The sequence below is a fragment of the Brassica napus genome, chromosome A3 (assembly GCF_020379485.1).
Source record: "Brassica napus cultivar Da-Ae chromosome A3, Da-Ae, whole genome shotgun sequence".
NCBI lineage: Eukaryota > Viridiplantae > Streptophyta > Magnoliopsida > Brassicales > Brassicaceae > Brassica > Brassica napus.
The window spans coordinates 5,019,432-5,040,830 of record NC_063436.1 but is presented as its reverse complement, the minus strand read 5'-3'; the positions used below and the strand labels follow the sequence as shown (position 1 = coordinate 5,040,830).

Here is a 21,399-nt window from a genome sequence, read left to right as displayed (position 1 = left end):
AAGTATTATAGAGTGGACTTTAAGTTAGGTTTGCGTTTTACTAACGAGCCCAAACATAAAAGCCCATTTAATATGAAAAAAGTTTTATTATGGGCCCTTAACGAGCCTCGTTTACATAACCACCTGGCGCTCGTGAAATATCAATCGGAGCATTCACTTCACGGTTACACACCGTCGTCGAGGCGTATCTCTTTCTCCGTCGTCAAAACCTAATCACCATTTGAGTGTTCTCTCGCCATTGAAGGACACCAAGAAGAAAGGTATGCTTCCATTTTCTTCTTTACTCCGCTTTGTTCTCTTCGACTTCGATTTCGATTTAGCAATTTAGGTTTTAATCAATTTGTGAGTTATTGATTCTGAGATTTCGAGTGGTTTTCAGATGAGTGTGGCGAGTGATTCACCAGTGCATTCTTCCAGTAGCGATGATCTTGCTGCCTTCCTTGAAACCGAGTTGGACTCTAACTCAGATTCTTCCTCCGAGTCATTTCCCATCGAAGATGCAGCCGAGGATGATGCTGAAGTTTCCAATCATAGGTTCAATGCTTGTTTTTTTCATATCTGAATCTTAAAGCACTAGAGTTTCACTGTGTATTCACCATGTTTCTCAATCATCTTTTAGGTTAAAGAGACGAAAACTGGAGCATCTAGAAACCGTGGATGAAGATGAGATTGAGGAAGTAGCTTCTGTGAAGTTTTCACAAGAAATCTCAGGTGAAAGTCTCTTTCTTTAGCCTTACTTTATGTATGTTATATGTTCTTCTTTCATATTGACTTTTGAAATTGCTATTTTGTTTGCAGAAGCATCCTCAAGCAAGTTACCATGCCAACACCCAGGCACCTTTGGAAACATGTGCATTGTTTGTGGCCAAAGAGTGGAAGAAGAAGAAACTGGTATTTCATTCACTTACATACACAAGGTATGCCAATCTATTCAATTTTTCTTACTAGTTTCATTAGAGCGTTAAGTCTTTAGCTTATTGTTAATGAGCTTTGGGAAATCTTTTTTCTTTAGGGTATAAAGTTCCATGAAGATGAAGTAACCCGGATGCGTGATATAGATATGAAAATGTTGCAAAGCCAGCGGAAGCTATGTTTAGTTCTTGATCTAGACCACACTTTGCTTAACTCAACCGTACTTAGGGACCTGAGACCAGAGGAGGAATACTTGAAAAGCCTTACACATTCTCTTGAAGGTAATATACCTAAACTCTTTTTGTGTGTTCTTGTGTTGTTCCACCTAGATGTTTGCATGTGTTATCCAGTTCTACTAAGTTTTTTAATATTTTTCTGTTGATCTCAGATGTTTCTGGTGGTGATCTCTTCATGCTGGAGTTCATGCATATGATGACCAAATTAAGACCGTTTGTTCACTCGTTTCTAAAGGAAGCCAGCAAGATGTTTGTATTGTATATATACACAATGGGAGATAGGCCATATGCACGACAGATGGCGAAGCTGCTGGACCCAAAGGGAGAGTACTTTGGCGAACGGATCATTTCTCGAGATGATGGCACGGTGAGACATCAAAAAAGTTTAGATGTGGTGCTGGGACAAGAAAAGGCTGTTCTGATTCTTGACGATACAGAGAATGTAAGTTTCTTTTGTCTGCTTTGTCAATGTTTCATGTCATTTATAATCATGATGTTATTGTGTTAGATTAGATTTTCTGATACTTGGTTTGAATGCACAGGCATGGCCAAGTCATAAAGACAATCTGATCGTGATAGAGAGGTATCATTTTTTTGCGTCAAGCTGCAAACAGTTTGACCACAGATTCCAGTCTCTCTCGCAGCTGAAGAGCGATGAGAGTGAACCAGATGGGGCACTTGCCACAGTTCTTAAAGTCCTTAAGCAAACGCATAGTCTGTTCTTTGAGGTATGCTCAATAATCAATATGTAAAAGGAGAAACTTCTCTCGTCTGGATTGCTTTCTGATTATTGCTACTTTTCAGGATGGAGGAGAAGACTTATCCGGCAGAGACGTGAGGTCATTACTGAAGCAAGTGCGTAAAGAGATCCTTAAAGGGTGTAAAGTGGTGTTCAGTCGAGTGTTCCCGACCAAGTCCCAGGCTGAGGATCACCCGCTGTGGAGGGTGGCTGAGGGATTGGGAGCCACGTGTGCAACGGAAGTGGATGAATCTGTAACACACGTGGTGGCAATGGATGTGGGAACAGAGAAGGTTCGTTGGGCGATAAGAGAGAAGAAGTTTGTGGTGCATAGAGGATGGATAGACGCAGCTAATTACCTGTGGAAGAAGCAGCCAGAGGAGAACTTCGGGTTGGAACAGCTCAAGAAGCAAGGAGCGGAAGAAAAGAGCGATGATGTACCACTTGAAAAGTAAGTAGACTGAGGAAGAAACAGATAACTTATGTAATTGGATTTTGATTATGAAAGTACGTCGAAACAAAGCAAGTTTTTAACAAGAGGCTAGTTTGGAGTCCAACCAATGTCTGTATTAGAGCTGGTATTCGGCTCAAACCGAAGTAAACCGAACTGATCAAACTGAGAATTTTTGTTTTTGGTTTGACATCCGGTTTTGCTAAGAACTGTTCAGATTCAATATGCTACTTGTAAACCAAATGGTTCGATAAACATCAACTAAATAAACTGAAATTAACCGAATTGTACAAAATTTCACCAATAAGTTATCAGCCAGATAAACCGAGGAATATAACGATTTCGGTTCAGTTCAGAAACAATATAAAATCCAAAACCGAACTTTATAAACTGAGTTTCAAACCGAACTGAACCAAAATATAGTACGGTTTAATTCAGAGGCATTTTTTCAAAACTGAAAAAATCAAAACCCGATCGAGTAAAACCGACAAAAAAAAAACGAATGCCCACGTCTACCGACTAAATTGTTGGGCCGAAACAGCCCGTTTATTAATGAATAGTGGCCCACATCTATAATCTAATTTATTGGTTTCTCTTTTGCTGGTTTGCTCACGTCGACCGGCTCTCGTTTCTTCTCACCGTCGCTTGCTAAAACATGGTGCTCGATGCTTATGCTTCGTCAAACCCTAATCAGGTACACGAGGACGTTCTTCAGAAATCTAGAGATGCTTGCTACAAGGTCAGTTATCTTCCTACTTCCTTGTCTTTTTCGGGATCGATTGCGAGATGGGTGATTAGGGAAATCGTGATCACTAATTTTTGCAGGCAAGAGATGCTTTTTACACTTGTCTGGAGAAGGAATCTGGTAAGAAACCCACTGAGATTGCCTCCGTAGGTCTTCTCTACCCTAAAGAGTGCAGCCTTTCCAGAACCGAGTTCGTTAAGAGCTGCCGCTCTTCCTGGGTATCCTCTGTTTCTCTCTCATTCTCAGTTCCTTTTTTGGGTTTGATCTAATGAATTATGAATGTAATAAAAAAATGAAGGTGAAGCATTTCGATAGGGAGTACTGTCGGAACAAGAGAGTGCAAAGGCTGCTAGATGATGGAGATGAGAGGAAAGGCCCAATGTCACTCCCTCAGCCTTACACTTTCAAGCCTTCTCCTTCTACGTAGATCCCTTCCTTTTCTGGTACAACGCAATCTTTTTACTTTGTTTCTCTATCTGTCCTTATATGACTTCTGTCTTGATTCTTTGACTTCTTTAGTGTTCTGTCTTCTCACCATTGTTTAGCTGATCAAGATTTAACCTTGTCTTTGAGTACATCGCATTTTCGCTCATTCCGGGAAGTTTTTGTTTTGTCTTTGTTGTGTAGGAAGAGGAAGAGGAAGATCACTGAGTAATCTCTTGGTAGCACTTACTGTTCCTGAAGCATATGACTCGTTTTCTTTGCCGACTTTTTTTTTATTATCCCTTAAAGTCTCTCGTCTTTATTTGAGTTGTGTAAGCCTACAACATGGGAATAATAAATGTGTGCTTTTGAAGGAACCTGATTCTTCTTTGCCTGATATATAAATGATTATTTTGTTTAAAGAGTCTGCTGAATCAGTGAGTGAGTCATTGACTTGGTTTACTTATGTATCTTCCTCTGCCTCTAATGTATAAGCCCTATTTTCACTAATGGTATTCAAATGGCCGCGTAGGTTAATGAACTTGAGCCTGAATATAATAACTTGTAGAAAGTGGGGTGCTTCAACTTGAATGGAATATTATACTGTTTCAGGTTACATTCGATTGCCCAAATGCTAGCAACGTTGACAAAAAGTAGTGGGACGCATGTCTCTTAGTTTTCGGTCCCACCAACCTCTGTTCTGTATGGTTTCTTCCTTGTCGGTTATGTTCGTTGTTGTACATGTTGTAAGTATTTTTTATTATTTAATCCTTAACAGTGAAAATAGCAGATACATAATGGATATTAATGTTTTGACTTTAAATGGAAAAAAAATGAAGAAACAATGAGAGATCCTATGGTTTAGGCCTTGTTAGAGGCAGAGACATCATCCATAGGGGAGGAGGCTTCAGGTGCAGCTGCTACTACTACATTTGCCTCCTCTGTTGCTACGATATTTGAGGTCGGGTTGAAGAGAGCTCCACGAGAGTGAGCAGATGAAGATGACATTGCAGTTGCGAGAGCGATGGGCATTAGACAAAGCCCCTTCCCTTGAAGATACTGCATTGCTGATCCCATGTCTTCTTCCATCAGTTTCGCCACCCTCTGTTCCGTTGACCGTAGGCTCTCATTGGATGATCCTGTTGCGTTTCCATTCCCATTTACAACGCCATTGGATGGTACTGAGAGTGCGTTGAGCCGTCCTCCTACCTACATTACCAAAAACCATGATGATGTTTGGTGCTATGTCACTTTACCTAACAAGCCATTAAGGAACTTAGAAACTGACCTCGGAGGTGAGACCATTGAGGCGTGGACCATTTGCTCTTGCAGCTCCCAGTCTGCTCATGCTTAGTACTTTGACTTGAAGCTGAAGGAATCTAACATACTCAATGATCTCGTCCAGCATTGATGCCTTATCCGTCTGCATTACATCATCAACCAATTTAGTTATTATGAAGATCAAAACAAATAGTAAAATCATGAAAGTATAGAGTACCTTGTTGGTGTTGGGAACCAGTTCTTGGAGAGACTTCATCCTCTCTGCAATGCGTTCCCTTCTCAACTGCCACAAAACAATACAATCAGAAACACAAACAGAGAGGAGATGGAGGTAAAGTGAATAATAAAGCTACCCGTTCAGCGATGCTGTGAGGATCAGTGGCTTGGCCTCTCCTGGCTCGCACCCTTGGCTTTTGGCGGGCCACAGGTGGGCTCGTGGTGGTCGACACTGTCCCTTGTGCATGCTGCAACCCATCTTGGCTACCCGTTGTTGGACCACCAGACTCCTGACATTGACAAACAATAACACAAAAGATGTCATTTGAGGAATCATAAACATTATTATATTTTGGTGTTTTGTAATGTAAAGGTGTGATAGTTTGGTGCCTGAGGTTGATGGAACTTGTCGGGGACGGTGAGAGCGTGGAGGAGTGAATGCGGAGGAGGAGGAGAAGGGGGAAGAGATGAGCCCCAGGGAGGAGGAAGAGAGGAAAGCATTGACATGGAGTCAAAGAAACCGTTATTGTTTTGGTTTATGAACTCTCGCTTTCCTTCTCCATTCCCATTTTCCATCTCTTCTCGTCTTCTGTCTTCTTCCTTTGCTTCCTCATGCATTTTTATCCTCATTTTCAATTATTGTTTTAAATTTTAATTTTTCAATTTTCTGGCCGTTTCGTTTTCTTTTTTAAATATTTACTCCCTTAGGTATATTTGGGATGTTTAATAATATGAGTTTCGAATCTCTCAAATATATTATCTCACAAAAGTCGTACGTAGCCGGCCTCTTTTAATATTTGCTTTTGTTGTTTAATTTTTTTTAGAACAATTTGCTTTTGTTGTAATAGTCCTAAAATCCAAATTTTGATTTACTCGAATCTGTATAAAATCAATTGTACATCATTTTTGTTTATATTTTCTAAAACACTTATAAACACATCACATTTTAATATTCATGTCAGGTAAATATTTTGCCCTTTTGAATGAATAAAATGTTCCCAGTTTAGCAGTTAGTTGTTAAAAATGTGATATTTATGCAAATCCTAAGAGAACAACATATAAAACAAAAGGCCCAAACACACACAGAGGCTTTTAGTTTTAATTTTAAGGGTTTGTAATTCTTTTTGTAACTGTGGTGGCTGATACAGTAGTAAAGGTGGCAAATAGACAGATGGATGATGGGATGGGATGGGAATGTGAATGTGAATTTTAATGGTGTTACCGTGTAGAAGTTCATGGCGGGGGATCCAGTTCCAGTTAATGCTACCAAGGAAGCCTATGCTTCTCTCTTTACTTTCTCCAAGAAGAAGTCTGATTTCAGAGACTTATTCTTTCAGATCACTCTCTCTCGGCAGGAACTGATTTCTTGACACGTGTTTTGTTTGTTTCCTGCTTTGTAATTTGTACTGATTACTGATTAAATTGATATATCAATCTGCTTTTGTAACTTCTACACTGGATAATGTCATGTTTTCACTCTTGTTACACAACTGGCATAACCATGTTTGCATACACTGTTCTAAAACTGGTAAACTGTTGTATAATCAGCTAGAATTGTAACAAGAGGGTACGTATGTAGTTTACATCAATCAACGGACAAGGCTTTGCAGCTCAATTTAAAATGTTATAGTATTAAGTTAAACCAAAACATACAGGCAAGACTTGCACACAAGCAGTTCACATAAAGCCAACAGCTCCAAGAACATGATGTGGCAACTCGTACAAAAAGTGCTCTCATTGGCTTAGCCGTGCCTCTCTTTTAAGCACCTGTGCAGCATGGATGGAAAGTAGGTACAACAGGTGAGAGATTGAGCTTCTCAAGGTAAAGATAAGTCATATAGAGAGAGATGTAGGGATACTAACCTCATCAGCAAACTTGATCAAAATGGTAGTCCGAGGGCGTTGTTGTCCTTCAATGGGTACAAAATGAGCCGTTACCACAGCAGGAAACCCTGCGTTATCCAAAACTCCCTGCATAGAGAAGATGGGGGTGGCTGCCTCATTGTCCTCTTCTTAAACCATTTATATTTCATGAAAATGCCAAGATACCACTCACCTTAACTATGCCCGCCACAAACGCCCCGCAGTTGAATGTTCCCATGTCTTTTGGAATCGAAATGAACCTACACTTCCACATTTTTTTATCACTTCTCTCGCCTTTATCTCAAGTGTTAATGGAAAGAGGTGGAGAAATCTAAACCTGTTGACGAGAAGCTCCTTTTCACTGATCATGTACTCATCTTCATGTTCTGTTCCTTTTTCAAGTGAATCAGCAACCTAATGGCATGTTCATTAAGCGCGAGTCAGGATCCAGAAACACTCACGTTCACAGAAAAACTCTTAACAACTAATTCAATTTGAAAATCACCACTCACTAACCTTCCCAAACAACACCTTCCACACGGTGCTGTGGACAAAAGACAAAATCCCAAGTAACCGTGTCTCTCTTCTGTTACCCTAATACAATGAGATAAACGTATCCATAAAACAACGAGAAACAGACTCGTCACTGAACTCTACATTGCTAAACTTATATGAAAGGACACGATGACTGACTTTTCAGTCTTTCAGCCAACAAGTCTCAGATGTGTTGCTAAAAACAAAACTTACCTTCTCTCGGTTGCAAAGAAGCTCCAAAACTCGAGATCCAACTGCATACCCAGCATCCTCTAGTCTGAGAGAGAGAGAGAGCCATCATTACCAAGAACAAAAACACATTGTTAGAATGTGAATGATTCAGAGTAATAAAAAAAAGAAAGTAAAGATCATATCTTGTTTGCTCACCTTCTTTCAAGTTCAGCAATGTTGTCAACCTGGGTTTGATTGTACTGAACTAGCTCCGAGAACAAGAACGCAAACGCGCTCAAGCTCACCTGCAATGCACGTAGAGTTTCAAAGCAACTAAATTTTCCAGAATTAAACGATCACCACAAAGAGATCAGATCGTACGCCGAATCGAATGAATGTTCTCATTTCCAATACTCTCGGTCCAGTATCTTGATTGAAGAAGTAAAGTGGATCTAGGGGGGGGGGGGGAGAGCGAGAGAGATATACCTCTTGTTTGCCTTTGCTGAGTGGCTTGTCAAGGACATTAGAGTACTGCTTCATTTTCCCTACTCCGATCATCTTCTTCTTCGCTTTTCAGAACCCTAAACACAGATTCTTTCTGGGGAAATTTACGTTTCTCCGGCGAAAGAATCTGTTTTATTACAGCCGGTTTTGTCTTTGGTTTGATAAATGAGCAAATTTAATACTATTAATTAATTTTAATTTTATCGATTTGGTTTGGTTTAGTATGGTTTGATTTGGTTTGGTCAATATAAATTAATCTTCACCGTCTCTCTTATTCTCTCTCACGGCCGTTCTCCGCTTACTCCAATGGACGAAGACGATGAGTTCGGAGATCTCTATTCCGACGTTCTCCCGCCCTTCCAACCTCCTCCTCCGCCTCCTCTCCGTTCAATCGACCTCAACCTCCGATTACACGAACAAGATGCGGCGGAGCCTAATTCACCTTCCGTCGCTAAGGTTCCCGACACCACCGCCTCCAAACCATCCACCACTCCCTCTCACGACGCAATTGGCGACGATAAGGACATGAACTTCGACATCGAAGAACCCGATGCCGATTCCACACCTGCGATTCCTGGTTTGGCTACAGATCAAGGTACGGCACAGGTTGGCGATGGAGGCTACAGAGGACAAGGAGATGATTGGGATAGCGACAGTGAAGACGATCTGCAGATAGTGTTGAACGACAACGTAGCTGATAGAAGAGCAAGGATGGGAGACGACGAAGATGACGATGATGAAGAGCCGCTTGTTATAGTGACAGACGCTGATCCGAATCAACATATGGAGGAGCAGCAGCTCTGGGGAGAAGAAGCTGTGGAAGGAGAAGCTGTGAAGGGTAGTGCTGCTGGACCGACTAAAGCTGGGTATAACAGCCATGGGTATCATCATCCGTTTCATTCTCAGTTTAAGGTCAGAGTCAATGCAACAATGTTGTCACTGGTTACTTTACTTATTGGCCGAGGTTCTTGTCGTGGCCCTTTTTTAGTTTTCATTGATTTTAAATACATATATCCATTGTACTTGTACATTATAGTCCTGAATGCAAATGCAGATTATATTAATCAGATAACATTGGAGTCTTCTGCTTCTGTTTTCTTATAACCATATGCAGAGTATGTTAATGTGAATGGAAGATAAGAACATAATTACTCCTCCTTGTATATCGCAAGCCTACGCAGCCACCAATCTAACTTTAATGAAGAACAACAATCTCTTCCGACCCTAACTTGCTTTATGAAACCAACTTACCGTCAAAGATTTCATATTTTTGGATTAGTCATACCAAAAGTTAGGAGTATTCACGCTGAGACAAAACAAGGCTTGGTATTGATCTACTTGTACATAATTATATTTCTATTGCAGTATATAAGACCCGGGGCTGCCCCTGTTTCTGGAAGTGTAGCATCTGCTGCAGGTCAAGTTCGTCCACCCGCCAACCTTGGTCCTATGGCCGGTCGTGGCAGAGGAGATTGGCGTCCAATGGGAGTGAGGAATGCTTCTGCTGCTCAGAAAGGCTATCACCAGACTTGGGGTGGTAATACAGCTGGGCGGGGACTGGACTTTACTCTTCCTTCTCACAAGTAATTTCTTTTATCTGTTCTGAAATGTAGAGATCTTATTTTTTTGTCTGATATCTGACTGTAAGCACCAAGTTTTGATTGGTACAGAGCTGCGTTTCCTTTATTTGATGTCTACCTTTTGCGTATATCTAGGACTATATTTGAGTTCGACGTAGACGCTTTTGAGGAAAAGCCCTGGAGATATCAAGGAGTTGATATCACAGACTACTTCAACTTTGGTCTGAATGAGGAGAGCTGGAAAGACTATTGCAAACAGCTGGTAATTTAATAACTGTGTTTCATATCCTTATTTCAGCCAAAATGAAAAGTACTAAGAGGAACATCTTTTAATTCTTACAGGATCAACACCGTATAGAGACTACTATGAAAAGCAGAATACGTGTTTATGAAAGTGGCAGAACAGATCAGGTAAACTGGATCTTGGCTTATATATTATGGCACAAGATTTCGTCAATAACAAAAACGGTGACATTGCATTCCTAATCATTCTCCTGTACGATAGAGTTATGATCCAGATCTTCCCCCGGAGTTAGCTGCAGCAACGGGGGCGCAAGTTGTTCCTGTTGATTCCTCAAATCTAGTGAAGCTTGACACTGCTCAAGGTGACTCGGCTAATATTCGACCTCCACTGGTATTTTTCCTCCTGTTTTGCTCTCATTTAAAGTAGCATTGTCTATTTTCTGGTTCACTATATTGTCTCATTTAAAGCTTGAGAATATTTGTTGCATCTTTTTCTTCTCTCAGCCCCCCGGAAGACCAATACCTGTGGAGACTGGTTCTGTTGAGCGTCCATCATCCATTGATACACGTGCTCCTCGAATGCGTGACCTAGAAGCTATCATTGAGGTTGAATACGATTCAAATCTCTCTTAATTTTGGTTTTACTGGTGTGGTATATTTGCATGCTATACTGACTGCTACTAACTGATATTGATTTTGTTGCCAGATTGTATGTGAGGATTCGCATGAGGATGAGCCCTCGGGTGAAAAAGGCGCAGAACAAGCTGATAGTGGCCAGACTTTTCGTTCATCATCTCCTGTTGGAGACAGAGGCACAAGGTCATCAACTGTTGATCGTGAAGATGTGGGAGGTGAAGCTGGCAAAGATGCTGAGATAGAGGAGGAGCAGAAAATGAGTTCTGCAGTCCCTCGGTCAGCGGTTGAGAAAGATGATGGAGGGGAATCAAAGACAGAGAGAAGTAGTGAAAGCAGCAAAGCAAGATCTGGAAGTCACAGAGATCATCAGCAACTGAAGGATAGCGCGGAAGAGGAAGTTATTCAAGATAGGAACCATTGTACTCGACCAGCTAGCAATAAGAAACATCACGTTAACAATGCACAGCATCAGAGCAGAAAGTATCAAGACATAGGGAAAGAAATGGAAAGAACTCGAGCGGGGAGCAAAGGTGAAAGTGGAAAGGATTTTGATAAAAGGAAAGAGCGAGATGTTGATGGGGGAGTCTGGCGCAGGAAAGAGGATGACACATTCAGTAGAAGAGGTGGGGATGAAGGGTCTAGAAAAAGGGACCGTGGAGATGATCATGTTCCTTCGAGAAATCATGTGGATGATGGTGGTTTGAGAAATAATTATGAACTGGATTATCACATCAGCAAGAGGAGGAAGGTTGAAGAATATGTGAGAAGAACTCGCTCTGAGAAGAATGAAATCTCATTTGGTCAAAGAGAAGAATCAATCAGCCGCCTGAGACGAGAACGTGGTGATAGGTTGGACTATCAAAAGAGAGACGTCCAACATAAAATCAGAGATGATATATACGACCAAGCTTCTCTAAGGCACAGAGATGATATCTATATGCAGAGAGATGGTAATGAGAGGTTGAGAGAGCGTGGGGATTTGGATAAACTAAAACTAACTCACGAGGATGGTTTATCAGCACGAGGACGAGAGAGGCAGGTGGCTGCAAGGGGTCATAGAGGTTCAGAAGACCGATCATCTTCAAGGATGAAGGATGAGTATAAAGAGCATCTCACCAAGGATACAACAAGGCAGACTAAACAGACGAAGAGAAAGGAACACCCTGGTGAAGAAAGTTCTTCCTATCACAGAGGACGCGAAGACGACATTGTTAGCAATGAGAAAAAACAAAGGCTGGAGAGGACAAGTGCTAAAACTGACAAGGTTGTGGACTCTTTAGATGGCCAACGATTGCAAGATAGAAAACATAAAGATTCTAGACGAAAGATTAAAGAACAAAGAGAAGACACAGATTCATCGAGGATCAAGCAAGGAGAACAAAATGGCAGTTCCCAAGTGACTGTATGCCTCATCAGCTTATGAAATAAATTTATTAATATCTCATCCAAGTTTTGCAAACTTAACTTAGTTATTGTGAATGCAAATATTATCTTGCAAACTTTTTTGTTCCGTTGCCAATCTTACCTATAATATATCTCATGGTTTTGTCACTTATAATATGCCTTATGGTCAGTGTTGATGTTTCTTGGATGCCTTTCAGGGCTTAAAGAGAACCAACGAAGCAAGAAACTACAGGAGTGAGATCTCACAGCAGCACAACGCCACCAAAAGACACAAGGAAGATACTTCCTCTGGTGATGAGCTACAAGATTCAAAGAGAGGACGTACGAAACTGGAGCGTTGGGGAAGCCACAAAGAGAGAGATGATGATATCACTGCCAAGGGATATTCATCCACCTCAAAAATTCAAGAGAAGGAAAAAGGCACTAATGGCCGAGCTAGCGAACCTAATCTTGGCTCTATTGGCAAGAACCGGAATGTAACTGAAGAGAAAAGTGGCCATGACCTTGCGGAGACCAAAGATGGAAGCGAGAAGGGATTAGGGGACCGGCACTTGGACATGATTGTGAAATTCAAGAAACGCAGTGAACGGTTCAAACTTCCAATGCCCACGGAGAAAGACAACAAAGCAGGAGTAAAGAAAATGGAGTCTGAGATGCTTCCCTCTGCAAAAATTGAAGGCCCTGCGGATTCAGAGGTGAAAGCAGAGCGGCCATCAAGGAAAAGAAGGTGGACAAGTAGCTGAAAGTCATAAAATGGAGTGGAAATAAAAAAAGTTGAGGAACTGGCTCTATTAGTTTGATGCCCCATGTAGCTGCTTAAACGTATGTCATGAGATTCTCTCATTCCACGGAAGCAGTTGTGACGGTATCCAGATGGAGGATCAAAGTTCAATGAAGATTTGATTAGGAGACTAGCAAGAATGTGTTGGTAGGAGCTATGTTGCGTAAGAATAGGCCATAAGGGTGACTCTGAGAGAATACTCTTGTACTAGTTGATTTTTCAAAGATTATTGGTCTTTTAGTTTTGTTCTCATACTAAGTGCCTCGAGAGAGCAGGAATATCTTAAAAATACTTAACGGCATTGTGTTATATATACTGTATTAACTTTGTTACTCTGTTCTTGTAAACTACCTATAAAGACTTGATCATTGGTGTTTGCCTTTTTGCTGTTTACTATGTCTGAGACAGTATAAAAGTAGAGCGAAGGTTTGTAAATGGAATATGAGAAACTATCAAGATTCAAAATTTGTACTGAAATCAAACCTTCATATCACAAACAAACAAAGTTTCTTTAGAGCTTTAATCTATAAACAACAAATCATTTTATGCTTAACACGAGGAAAACATAAAATAGCCTGTGTGTCAGTCTAGAATATGCTGAGGAAGAAAGAACATGCTACTCAACCTATGAAGTTATACCGTGTGATCAGTCTTTACTCAGCAGCAAAGAGGAGTCCCAAGACAAGTATTGCAACCAAGGAAAGGCCAAGATCAGCAGTGGTGGCAATGGTGCCTGAATGACCAGGAGCTTCTCCACTTGCATTAGCGGAGACAATGTTTGCAATAGGAGGGAGAGGCGGATCAATCACGTCTCTGGCGTCAAGAGGTGGGTTTGGAGCACTAGCTGGTGGCTGTGCTTCCTTGGCCGCCACGGAGAGTAAAGCCCCAGCCTCTACTGGTAAGATAGCATAAGGCTGCTCTTTGTTCAAATCTGAGCATGGACTCCCTGCATTTACATCACATAAATATCATCAACCTTATCTTGATTATATATGTATACTGTTGTCAGGCCCGGTCCTGGGCATAGGACAGTCAAACATTAACGTAGCGTCCAATTTTTTTTAAATAAGTTTATTAATTTTTTTTATTAAAATCTTTACTAAATCGTCTAGAGGTTCAAAACTTACTCAAGTATCTGGTGGCTGTGACAGGGAACTCTGTGACGACTCCATCAACGCTATTCCCTGCGATGAATGTGGCAATCTCTACCGTGGGATCAGAGAAGTAGTCAAACGCTATGGATAGATACTCGTTTCTTAGAACCGAGACGTAAACAGATACATTCCCTTTGTGCATTTCCTCCACTACGTTAGTCTTCCCTGTGGCAAAGTTTTTAGAGGTGGTGACTAGAGAACTTCTCTTGAGATTGACAGCTTCTGCATGCTTCTTGATTTCGTCAATGGATGGCTTGGGAGCATCTCCTATCTCCTTGTCAATGGTCAAGACTCTTGTGTAGGGAGGAACAGCTGCGAAACTGGACAGAACAGAACTGTCGTCTGACTGAATCAACACTTTTTGGGTTAGTTGCTTGTCGAGTGTGGACTTGGTGATTGCAGACTGGACTGTATCTACTATTCCTAGTCCTTTCTTTGAGGCTAAATAAGCAGCATTCTGTAAACAAAACAAAGCGTCGTCAGTGAAGTTGTCTTGAAAAGTGTATTTTTGAAAAGTAGTATCTAACTTATGGTATTTCAAACAATTTCTCAAACTGCATTGAGTAAGTTAAAGAGCATTTAAGCCTTTAAAGTGAAAAGACTTGCCTCTATGTTGATAAGAACTCCAGTGACAGCCTTTTCTTTACTGAACTCAAGAAAGTCAACGAGAGTAATGAACTTCCCAGCATTCTTGTTTGCTGGATTTCTCTGGAATCCCCCTTTGGTTAAGAAGGGGCTCAGGATTTGAGCTGGAGACACAGACATACCAGTTAGTTTCATGAAACTTTAGAGAACAGATCAGTTACTTACGTTTTAGAGACTGAATCTCAGCCCAAGTGAGATCAAAAGAGAAAATGCCATTGGTAGGCTGGATCTCAGGAACGCTGGTGGCACGTGACATGAACGTGGTCATGGCTGTGGTACTTGTTGTTAAGTCTGCAGAATCATGACAGAAAGCAATTCCATCTTTGGACATTTGGACAGAACAGTCTATCACATCTGCTCCATCGTCGACCGCCTTTTGATAAGCAAGATCAGTGCAGCCTGGATAGTCTCCACTTGCTCCATTGTGAGTTATGACCAATGCATGGTTTGCTTTAGGGAGATTTCCCTGTTGGTGAGACAAACAACCTGCAAGAATACAAACACATGGGGCATGAGAAGACATGTGCATATGTGTATGATGTGTATCTATATACAGGGTCGGCCCTGAAGTTTTGGAGGCTGTAAGTGATATAGTAAAGATTTTAATAATTTTTCTTACAAATTTAGGGTTTTGTATTTATGTAAATTTTTCAAAAAAATTGGAAGCTAAAAACAACTGTTTCATTTGGCTTTACCAAGGACCGGACATGTCTATATATGATGATGGTGGATGGCAATTTAACTTACTGATGGCTTGTGATGCTGTTGGCGGGAAGTCAGTGATGAAACCATCAACAGAGAACTGTCCATTGTCCACAAACTGAAGATACTCAGCGGAGGGATCATAGCTGTAGTTGAAGCTTGTGCGCAAATCATTGGCAAAACCAGAAGCATAGACCTCTAGACCAGCCTTGTGTGCATCAGCTACAAAGGTGGAAGCGGGCTTAAGGTAATTAGCAGAGTCAAGTGGCCAAATATAGTCTTTGGGGACAAGAACGCCTGATGCAAAGGCCTTGATGGCTGCAAGGTCCAGAAGAAACTCGCTGTACTTCTTGTTGGTGGTTGGCTCAATTGCCTCGGGGTCTTTGAACTCGAATATGAGCTTTGTCTTGGACATTCCTGCGTCCATCCCTATGCTTTTCAAGAAAGCTATTTCTGGAGATGAGATGAAAGTAATGCCACGGAATCGTAAGGTTTTCAGGTACTCAGCTGCACTCAGCTTGTGTTCCACGTAGAAGGAGTCGTACTGCACGTTTAAATCAATGTTTGTTTCTTTTTTCTAAGAGGTTCAGCCGTAGTCATTCTAGACCCGAAACCACATCATGTAATATTAGTTTCGTCTCAGACTCGAACTGTGGACCTCTCACACAATGGCCATGAATCTTTTCCTACTGAGCTAATATTTATTTATTTGTTGAATCAACAATGACTTTCAAAGAGAGTAAGAAGAGAAACCTGAACGCTCAACCAGAACTTGGGAGGCTTGGTTCCTAGGACGTCCTCCACGGCAGATATTGGCATCTGACCGTTGAAAATGCTGGGTCGAGAGAAGATGTTCTGGACCACTGTTCAACAACACAAAGCATCAAAAGCTGTGATGGTGTTGGGGAGCATTGGAAGGGAGGAAAAGAGAAGAAGACATACAAGAGACATTGGAGAAAATAGTGTCGGCAGAGTAGTCAAGAGCAAACCAGCCTTTGAGGTCTTGACCGTTGACCTTGTATGTCTTCTGAGCTTTAGGGAAGAGCGTGGAGATGGTGGTTGAATTGTCAAGCCTGATATCAGGCAAGCAGATACCAACACCGTCCTTTGTCATCTGAAGGTTGCACAACATAGTGAGGCCAGGGGAGCTGGTGCTAATAGCGAAGGCGTTCGCGGAGGCGCTTGACTCAGGGAAAAGACCTGAAAAGCCACCTCTAGCCACAACCCCAGGCTCTTGTCCTAAAACAAAGATCAAGGATAAAACAGGCATGAGCTTTTACAAAACAAGTCATGATATGGGCAGTTTCATATATATATATTCGTTAACTATGAAGAGTTTGGATCTTAGACCATAATCTTCCTCATTACCCGAAACCATCTTTTGTTAAAATCAATAACACGACATATAACATTCATCCCACCGAATTTTGAATTAGGAGCACAGCATCACCAACATTTGCGTTTTATTACTAGCCTACTATGTCTAGTGGTGTAGGGTAATGGATACATACCGTTAAGAGTGAGCCATTTCTTGGCAGGAACAGCCGCAGCAGCAGTTGGAGTCTGGGGAGCCGCAACACAGGAGTGTAAGAAAAGTGAGAAAATAATGAAAGACCTCAGCATATTTGTCTGTTTATTTGATTGATCTCCTGCTCCTGCATGTGTGTACGTACGTACCAAAGTAAAGTCAGATACATTCACAATACATAATCTATATACGTTTCAGCAAATAGAAGTGAAAGAGATCTCACAGCAAAGAAAAGAAGAAGAACATCAATCTCTTCTTCCGCTTGTTTTCCTCGTCGTTATGTTTTGACAAAACGGAAAAGAAGCGAAGAAGAAAAAGAAAGATGGTCAAACAATTTAATTAATGTGGTAAAAAAAGTAACCTGCTCGTATCATCTCATTTATAGCCATTTACTACTCTCTATTTTTATCACTTTACCCCCTCCTTTCGCTTTTAACTGTTTTCTTGTTTATCTAGACATTGACATTTGTAACTAAATCCGAGATTTAAACTTTCTTAGACCTTAATAGAAAACTCAAATACTTTAAATTCATCTCTGATTTGATATGTATAAAATTACTTGAATGATTTTGTAAGACAGTATCAGACCTGGTTTGTGGTCTTCACCAAATTTAGTGTTATTAACAAATCTAAAATGAATTCGAGTAACTTTTTTAAAAATGTGTGATAAAATCTTCTCGAATCCAGATAATAATTTGATCAAATTGGTCCGACATATATATCAAAACCGTATGCGAAAACTCTGAATATCTGTTCTTTGTTACAGCATAAAACTATTGATAGCGTTCTAGCCCGTGGTGAGAAGCTAGACAGCCTAGTGGAGAAGAGCTCAGATGTCACTTGTTGGGTTTAGAAGAAGATATATAGAGGATGTATATGTGACGAGAAAACTGATTTTCAATCCGTCTTTGTCATATTATATTATTGCTTTAGTTGAAGTTTTCTTGTGGTAATTAATGTTTATTACACATTCTCTGCCTCACTTTTTACTCTGTTACGCAAATAGATTTAGATGCCTAAAACAAACAAAAGTAGAACGTTCATTACTGGAGTAAACAAAAGGGGTAGTGTAGTATATTACACAGACAGAGCAAGTAAAAGGAGGTGAAACAAGTCTTTTAATGTGTCTGGTAACTATTTGCCGAAGATAGATTTGAGCCACCAAATGCCCTTGGTGTCGTCAGGAGCAGCGTCGGACTCGGGTGGTGTGTCACTCTGAGCTGTCTTGTGAAGCTTGCTAACATCATACCCTTGCTCCACCGCCTTCTCCACCAGCTGCTTGTATGTCTCTTCCTCCACGTGCGCCGTCCTGCTCAGGATCTACACAACCCACATATAGTCAAATATCAATCCTTGTTAGTTTTTTTTTTTTTATTCATTATAAAACAAAGAGGCAAGAAAATCTACCCAGAGATAACTCCTTGAAGGCTGGCCAATGACAGCATGCTGGTACTCAGGATCGATGTACAACACCCAGTAATCACCAGTAACGGGAATGATTGGAAGGAAAGGAGGAACGTAGAACCTGACTTTGAACTTGGCCTCATCGCTCTTAGGATCGGTTTTGAAAGCTGAGCCTTGGATGAAACCTCTCTTGCCTCCGTCCCACGTCTCGTTCAAGACTTTGACGGTGCCGTCGGGGTTAAGGGTGTAGGTGGCGCGAGTGTCTGCACCGTTCTTGGGTTGGAACCTGGAAGGGAAAGAAGCAATCTCGTACCAACGGCCCATGTACCTCTCCAAGTCTAGACCTTTCACCACTTCCATCTCTTTCTTCTCGGTCGTCATCTTCTCTTCTCTTTTCCTTCTTCTCTAAGATTCAAGATATTTTATTTCCTCTGAGGTAATGGGATAAGAAAGATGGGTTCTATTTAACAAAGGAGAGGTTGACACGTGGGAAGCGTGTAGGGCAGAGATGGTTCTAGCAGAATCAATGAGTTTCAATGTGAAAATAGGACACACATGTCTCTTTTTCTTTTCTTTGTTCTGTGGGGTAGGATACAATACAATGGGCGAAAAATTACAACAATAGTATGCAGCTAAAGAAAATAGATGCAACCGGTAGAGAGGGCCATGGAACTAAGGCGGCAGAAATGAATCAAAGCCCAAATCTAGCAGAGCCATTGACACCATTCCGTTCCTGCAACAAAACGTAATCTTATAAATTAAAGTCACAAGGATAAAGACATATTTGACCCGAAACGTAAGATTTTTTTTTTTTTTTTAAGACTCAACTTCAAACTTTTCATTCACCAATTGTAACAGACTCTATAGGCATATCTGCCTCTATTATACCCGAAACCTAAGATTATAAAATATATTTTGTCCTTTTTCTTGAGATAGGGTAGGTAACGTAAGCTTGAGAATGAAATACTATTGCTACTAATAAGCATATTCAATTCCTCCTACCGGTAACATTGCCTGCTTCTTTTTTTACCAATCTAGTTTTTATTGGTGCTGAAAAGAGGTAGTCACATTCGTTGGTTGGAAGCAGTTTGCTGATGGGAGAAGTTGGCTCTTGCGCTTATTGTAACAAGGGATAATCGGCTTCATTCGTATGTGGCTAGGGATGGTCCGAGGTGGCTCAGTTTAGCTCTTCGCGTGGAAGCAACGCGAGCTAACTGATCCCCATCATTCGGACGGGCAAGTCTTAAGTGCTCTTTGCAATTTGACGTTGCCTTTGAATTATCTGCCCAATCGTTTGGGTTTCCATTTTGATTTATTAATCAATTTATCTGTTTGGAAACATCTGAATAATCTAGTCATCGAATATCTAAACGGTTGTGAAAAAATATCGGATATCCCACGCTGTGTTCAGTCCTACAAACAATCCGCAAGTGGATCTGAAGGATGGGGACTTTCTTCATTAATGTTACCTTCCCGGAAGCTGCTATGTTCAGGTTGAAAAGATAACATGGACGATAATAACAACAAGACTGACTAATAATAATAAGATTGAAACAACCTTCTTGTGTTGGGTCACGAATGGGCCTGACGAGAACAGCAAGCACTATCTTCAACTAATCTCGAAATAAACAAAAGAATAGTATGAAAATAATACAAGACTTGGATCTGAGCCTAGAGGAGAAGTGAGAGTGAAAGTGAAACCATGGAGCGAGAGGGGGAGGAGGAGAAGAAGAAAGAGGGATCGTATAGGTATTGGGTGAGAGAAGCCACATCAGACGCAGCTCCTCCTCCTCTTCCCCAGAAGCTCACTAACAACGACGTCGTCGCTCCCAATGCTCCTGCTCTCGGCTCCCTCTGGAATCAGGTTTTGCTATATTTATTTTCATCTCTCAACATTCTTCTTCGCCATTCTTACATCTCCTTTCTTGTTTCTACAGGCTGGCACTTGGGAGGAGAAAAATCTCACTAAATGGGCCACTGATCGATTAAAGGTTTCTTTTTTTCAGTGTTCTTTTGTTCTTTCTATGGCAAAAGAATTAATCTTTGGTCCTTTGAAATCGAATCGTTGCTCGCAGGAGCTGCTGGGATCAGTGGGTTCTTTGCAGTTTTCTTCTGGAAAAGCTGAGATTTTTGATGTTAACAGATGTGTTGGAGATGTGAGTTTTCTCATCATTGTATTTATTCTCTATGTTTGTTATGGAACTGATGATGATGATGATCCCTTCTTCCTCGCTAGGCTTTCTTGGTGACAGTTAGGAACAAGAAAAGAGTTGGCTATACTTACGAGCTTTCCCTCAAAGTCCAAGGTATCACTCTCCACTCATTCACCATTGTATGTTGATAGTCTTTCGATTAAGATGTACTGCATTTTGAGTTTTCTAGTTCCTACAGTTTGTCTTTACTCATGTGAACTACATCTTGTTTGCATACATGATTGGTGATTTACTTAGGAGAGTGGTCATTTGAAGAGGATATGAAGAAGGTTAAGGGGAGTCTCGACATTGCTGAGTTCTCATTTGGCGAGCTTGATGATCTTGAGGTAAGGCTATCTATGCGTAGCGACTTTGATATGATTAGGGAAGGATGATTGGATGGTGATACATGTATGCACTTTGTGTAATGAGCAGGTGGATGTGAAGCTTAGCGATGACAAAGAGCTTTCCCAGCAACTGAAGCAGCGGATTAGGCTGGATTTGAAGCAGTTCTTGGAGCCTGTACGCCTGAAACTCGGCCAGTTCGAGCAGGATCTCAAAGATCGATAGTGGTTGGTTGTTCTCATTGGCTACTTCTTTCCATTTCATAACAGCCATTTTCAGTTAATGTCGAGAACGTGGCTAGACATTGTATTACATCTTAGCAGTTCTTCTTTTGTATTCATGCTACATCTGTTTACCAACACGTCTCCTTTGATAGTCATTTCAGTTTAATCAATCAACTTTTAGTATTTTACCTAATGGGAATGGTTTCTATAGTGTATGTCAATAAGTTAAACAAAACAGAGTATCAAGCACAGAAACAACAGAGAAATATATAATTTGAAGAGTCTTCTAATCTATATTACAGTCCAGCTTTATCTTCACTTCTTCTATTTCTTTTGGGCTCACTCATACCTTCTTGGCCTTTTCCAAATCTTTGAAAGAGTTGAGTAATACTGAATGAAGCTTTCTTGTAGCTGACCATCTGAGCCATGAAGAACCTCCTGCTTCCAACGGTGCTTTCCCTGCCTTTTCTTCGTTGAAACTAAGCT

General features: G+C 41.0%; 8 protein-coding genes across 10 annotated transcripts; 4 read left to right on the top strand and 4 right to left on the bottom strand.

Moving 5' to 3' along the window:
- The first annotated feature begins 109 nt into the window (after positions 1–109).
- LOC106435557 (RNA polymerase II C-terminal domain phosphatase-like 4) lies at positions 110–2,424 on the top strand. Its single transcript, XM_013876465.3, has 8 exons — positions 110–260; positions 380–534; positions 620–711; positions 799–917; positions 1,013–1,193; positions 1,301–1,590; positions 1,691–1,876; positions 1,953–2,424. The coding sequence occupies exons 2-8, from the start codon at positions 380–382 to the stop codon at positions 2,340–2,342; spliced, it is 1,413 nt and encodes a 470-aa protein (XP_013731919.1). The 5' UTR covers positions 110–260; the 3' UTR covers positions 2,343–2,424.
- Positions 2,425–2,913: 489 nt separating this feature from the next.
- LOC106443243 (cytochrome c oxidase assembly factor 6) lies at positions 2,914–3,928 on the top strand. Of its 2 annotated transcripts, none has more exons than XM_048772665.1 (4): positions 2,914–3,077; positions 3,164–3,301; positions 3,382–3,526; positions 3,717–3,928. In XM_048772665.1, exons 1-3 carry the CDS (start codon positions 2,994–2,996, stop codon positions 3,508–3,510), a joined length of 351 nt encoding a protein of 116 aa, XP_048628622.1. In that variant the 5' UTR covers positions 2,914–2,993; the 3' UTR covers positions 3,511–3,526; positions 3,717–3,928. The 2 variants fall into 2 exon arrangements, with proteins under 2 accessions (XP_048628622.1, XP_048628621.1); XM_048772664.1 differs by having other exon boundaries at positions 3,711–3,928.
- LOC125598956 (transcription factor LRL3-like) lies at positions 3,710–5,815 on the bottom strand. The gene is made up of 5 exons (XM_048772639.1): positions 5,394–5,815; positions 5,141–5,293; positions 5,005–5,070; positions 4,795–4,929; positions 3,710–4,715 (listed from the first exon to the last, which is right to left on the bottom strand). Exons 1-5 carry the CDS (start codon positions 5,631–5,633, stop codon positions 4,368–4,370), a joined length of 942 nt encoding a protein of 313 aa, XP_048628596.1. The 5' UTR covers positions 5,634–5,815; the 3' UTR covers positions 3,710–4,367.
- Positions 5,816–6,523: 708 nt separating this feature from the next.
- Positions 6,524–8,296, bottom strand: LOC106443245 (trafficking protein particle complex subunit 5). The gene is made up of 8 exons (XM_048772623.1): positions 8,058–8,296; positions 7,788–7,876; positions 7,614–7,677; positions 7,383–7,460; positions 7,204–7,280; positions 7,060–7,126; positions 6,867–6,974; positions 6,524–6,770 (listed from the first exon to the last, which is right to left on the bottom strand). The coding sequence occupies exons 1-8, from the start codon at positions 8,127–8,129 to the stop codon at positions 6,738–6,740; spliced, it is 588 nt and encodes a 195-aa protein (XP_048628580.1). The 5' UTR covers positions 8,130–8,296; the 3' UTR covers positions 6,524–6,737.
- Positions 8,280–13,112, top strand: LOC106435566 (FIP1[V]-like protein). The gene is made up of 8 exons (XM_013876478.3): positions 8,280–8,987; positions 9,441–9,658; positions 9,791–9,917; positions 9,998–10,066; positions 10,161–10,289; positions 10,403–10,504; positions 10,605–11,936; positions 12,136–13,112. Exons 1-8 carry the CDS (start codon positions 8,382–8,384, stop codon positions 12,679–12,681), a joined length of 3,129 nt encoding a protein of 1,042 aa, XP_013731932.2. The 5' UTR covers positions 8,280–8,381; the 3' UTR covers positions 12,682–13,112.
- Positions 13,113–13,184: 72 nt separating this feature from the next.
- On the bottom strand, positions 13,185–17,107 carry LOC125598876 (glycerophosphodiester phosphodiesterase GDPDL7-like). Its single transcript, XM_048772617.1, has 9 exons — positions 16,972–17,107; positions 16,732–16,875; positions 16,163–16,459; positions 15,974–16,083; positions 15,266–15,764; positions 14,684–15,004; positions 14,480–14,622; positions 13,847–14,330; positions 13,185–13,665 (listed from the first exon to the last, which is right to left on the bottom strand). Exons 2-9 carry the CDS (start codon positions 16,841–16,843, stop codon positions 13,373–13,375), a joined length of 2,259 nt encoding a protein of 752 aa, XP_048628574.1. The 5' UTR covers positions 16,844–16,875; positions 16,972–17,107; the 3' UTR covers positions 13,185–13,372.
- Positions 17,108–17,765: 658 nt separating this feature from the next.
- Positions 17,766–18,880, bottom strand: LOC125598867 (temperature-induced lipocalin-1-like). Its single transcript, XM_048772609.1, has 2 exons — positions 18,156–18,880; positions 17,766–18,068 (listed from the first exon to the last, which is right to left on the bottom strand). The coding sequence occupies exons 1-2, from the start codon at positions 18,531–18,533 to the stop codon at positions 17,883–17,885; spliced, it is 564 nt and encodes a 187-aa protein (XP_048628566.1). The 5' UTR covers positions 18,534–18,880; the 3' UTR covers positions 17,766–17,882.
- An 812-nt stretch (positions 18,881–19,692) lies between these two features.
- Positions 19,693–21,106, top strand: BNAA03G09910D. 2 transcript variants are annotated; one of them, XM_013876492.3, is made up of 6 exons: positions 19,693–20,016; positions 20,090–20,143; positions 20,228–20,308; positions 20,389–20,458; positions 20,603–20,691; positions 20,780–21,106. In XM_013876492.3, the coding sequence occupies exons 1-6, from the start codon at positions 19,855–19,857 to the stop codon at positions 20,912–20,914; spliced, it is 591 nt and encodes a 196-aa protein (XP_013731946.1). In that variant the 5' UTR covers positions 19,693–19,854; the 3' UTR covers positions 20,915–21,106. The 2 variants fall into 2 exon arrangements, with proteins under 2 accessions (XP_013731946.1, XP_048628558.1); XM_048772601.1 differs by having other exon boundaries at positions 19,763–20,016; positions 20,090–20,308.
- The last annotated feature ends 293 nt before the right edge of the window (positions 21,107–21,399 follow it).

Coding starts and splice junctions, on each gene's coding strand:
- LOC106443243 (XM_048772665.1), top strand. CDS start 2,994: ATGGTGCTCGATGCTTATGCTTCGTCAAACCCTAATCAGGTACACGAG. Junction 3,078..3,163: donor CTAGAGATGCTTGCTACAAG/GTCAGTTATCTT, acceptor TAATTTTTGCAG/GCAAGAGATGCTTTTTACAC. Junction 3,302..3,381: donor AGAGCTGCCGCTCTTCCTGG/GTATCCTCTGTT, acceptor AAAAAAATGAAG/GTGAAGCATTTCGATAGGGA.
- LOC125598956 (XM_048772639.1), bottom strand. CDS start 5,633: ATGAGGATAAAAATGCATGAGGAAGCAAAGGAAGAAGACAGAAGACGA. Junction 5,071..5,140: donor CTCACAGCATCGCTGAACGG/GTAGCTTTATTA, acceptor GTTTTGTGGCAG/TTGAGAAGGGAACGCATTGC. Junction 4,930..5,004: donor TGGTTCCCAACACCAACAAG/GTACTCTATACT, acceptor GATGTAATGCAG/ACGGATAAGGCATCAATGCT.
- LOC106443245 (XM_048772623.1), bottom strand. CDS start 8,129: ATGATCGGAGTAGGGAAAATGAAGCAGTACTCTAATGTCCTTGACAAG. Junction 7,461..7,613: donor TTCTTTGCAACCGAGAGAAG/GTAAGTTTTGTT, acceptor TCATTGTATTAG/GGTAACAGAAGAGAGACACG. Junction 7,127..7,203: donor AAGGAGCTTCTCGTCAACAG/GTTTAGATTTCT, acceptor GTGGAAGTGTAG/GTTCATTTCGATTCCAAAAG.
- LOC125598867 (XM_048772609.1), bottom strand. CDS start 18,533: ATGACGACCGAGAAGAAAGAGATGGAAGTGGTGAAAGGTCTAGACTTG. Junction 18,069..18,155: donor CTTCAAGGAGTTATCTCTGG/GTAGATTTTCTT, acceptor TGGGTTGTGTAG/ATCCTGAGCAGGACGGCGCA.
- LOC125598876 (XM_048772617.1), bottom strand. CDS start 16,843: ATGCTGAGGTCTTTCATTATTTTCTCACTTTTCTTACACTCCTGTGTT. Junction 16,460..16,731: donor GAAATGGCTCACTCTTAACG/GTATGTATCCAT, acceptor TCTTTGTTTTAG/GACAAGAGCCTGGGGTTGTG. Junction 14,331..14,479: donor GAGTTCTTATCAACATAGAG/GCAAGTCTTTTC, acceptor TTTTGTTTACAG/AATGCTGCTTATTTAGCCTC.
- LOC106435566 (XM_013876478.3), top strand. CDS start 8,382: ATGGACGAAGACGATGAGTTCGGAGATCTCTATTCCGACGTTCTCCCG. Junction 9,659..9,790: donor TTTACTCTTCCTTCTCACAA/GTAATTTCTTTT, acceptor GCGTATATCTAG/GACTATATTTGAGTTCGACG. Junction 9,918..9,997: donor AAGACTATTGCAAACAGCTG/GTAATTTAATAA, acceptor TAATTCTTACAG/GATCAACACCGTATAGAGAC.
- LOC106435557 (XM_013876465.3), top strand. CDS start 380: ATGAGTGTGGCGAGTGATTCACCAGTGCATTCTTCCAGTAGCGATGAT. Junction 1,194..1,300: donor CCTTACACATTCTCTTGAAG/GTAATATACCTA, acceptor TGTTGATCTCAG/ATGTTTCTGGTGGTGATCTC. Junction 1,877..1,952: donor CGCATAGTCTGTTCTTTGAG/GTATGCTCAATA, acceptor GCTACTTTTCAG/GATGGAGGAGAAGACTTATC.
- BNAA03G09910D (XM_048772601.1), top strand. CDS start 19,855: ATGGAGCGAGAGGGGGAGGAGGAGAAGAAGAAAGAGGGATCGTATAGG. Junction 20,017..20,089: donor TCGGCTCCCTCTGGAATCAG/GTTTTGCTATAT, acceptor TTGTTTCTACAG/GCTGGCACTTGGGAGGAGAA. Junction 20,692..20,779: donor GCGAGCTTGATGATCTTGAG/GTAAGGCTATCT, acceptor TGTAATGAGCAG/GTGGATGTGAAGCTTAGCGA.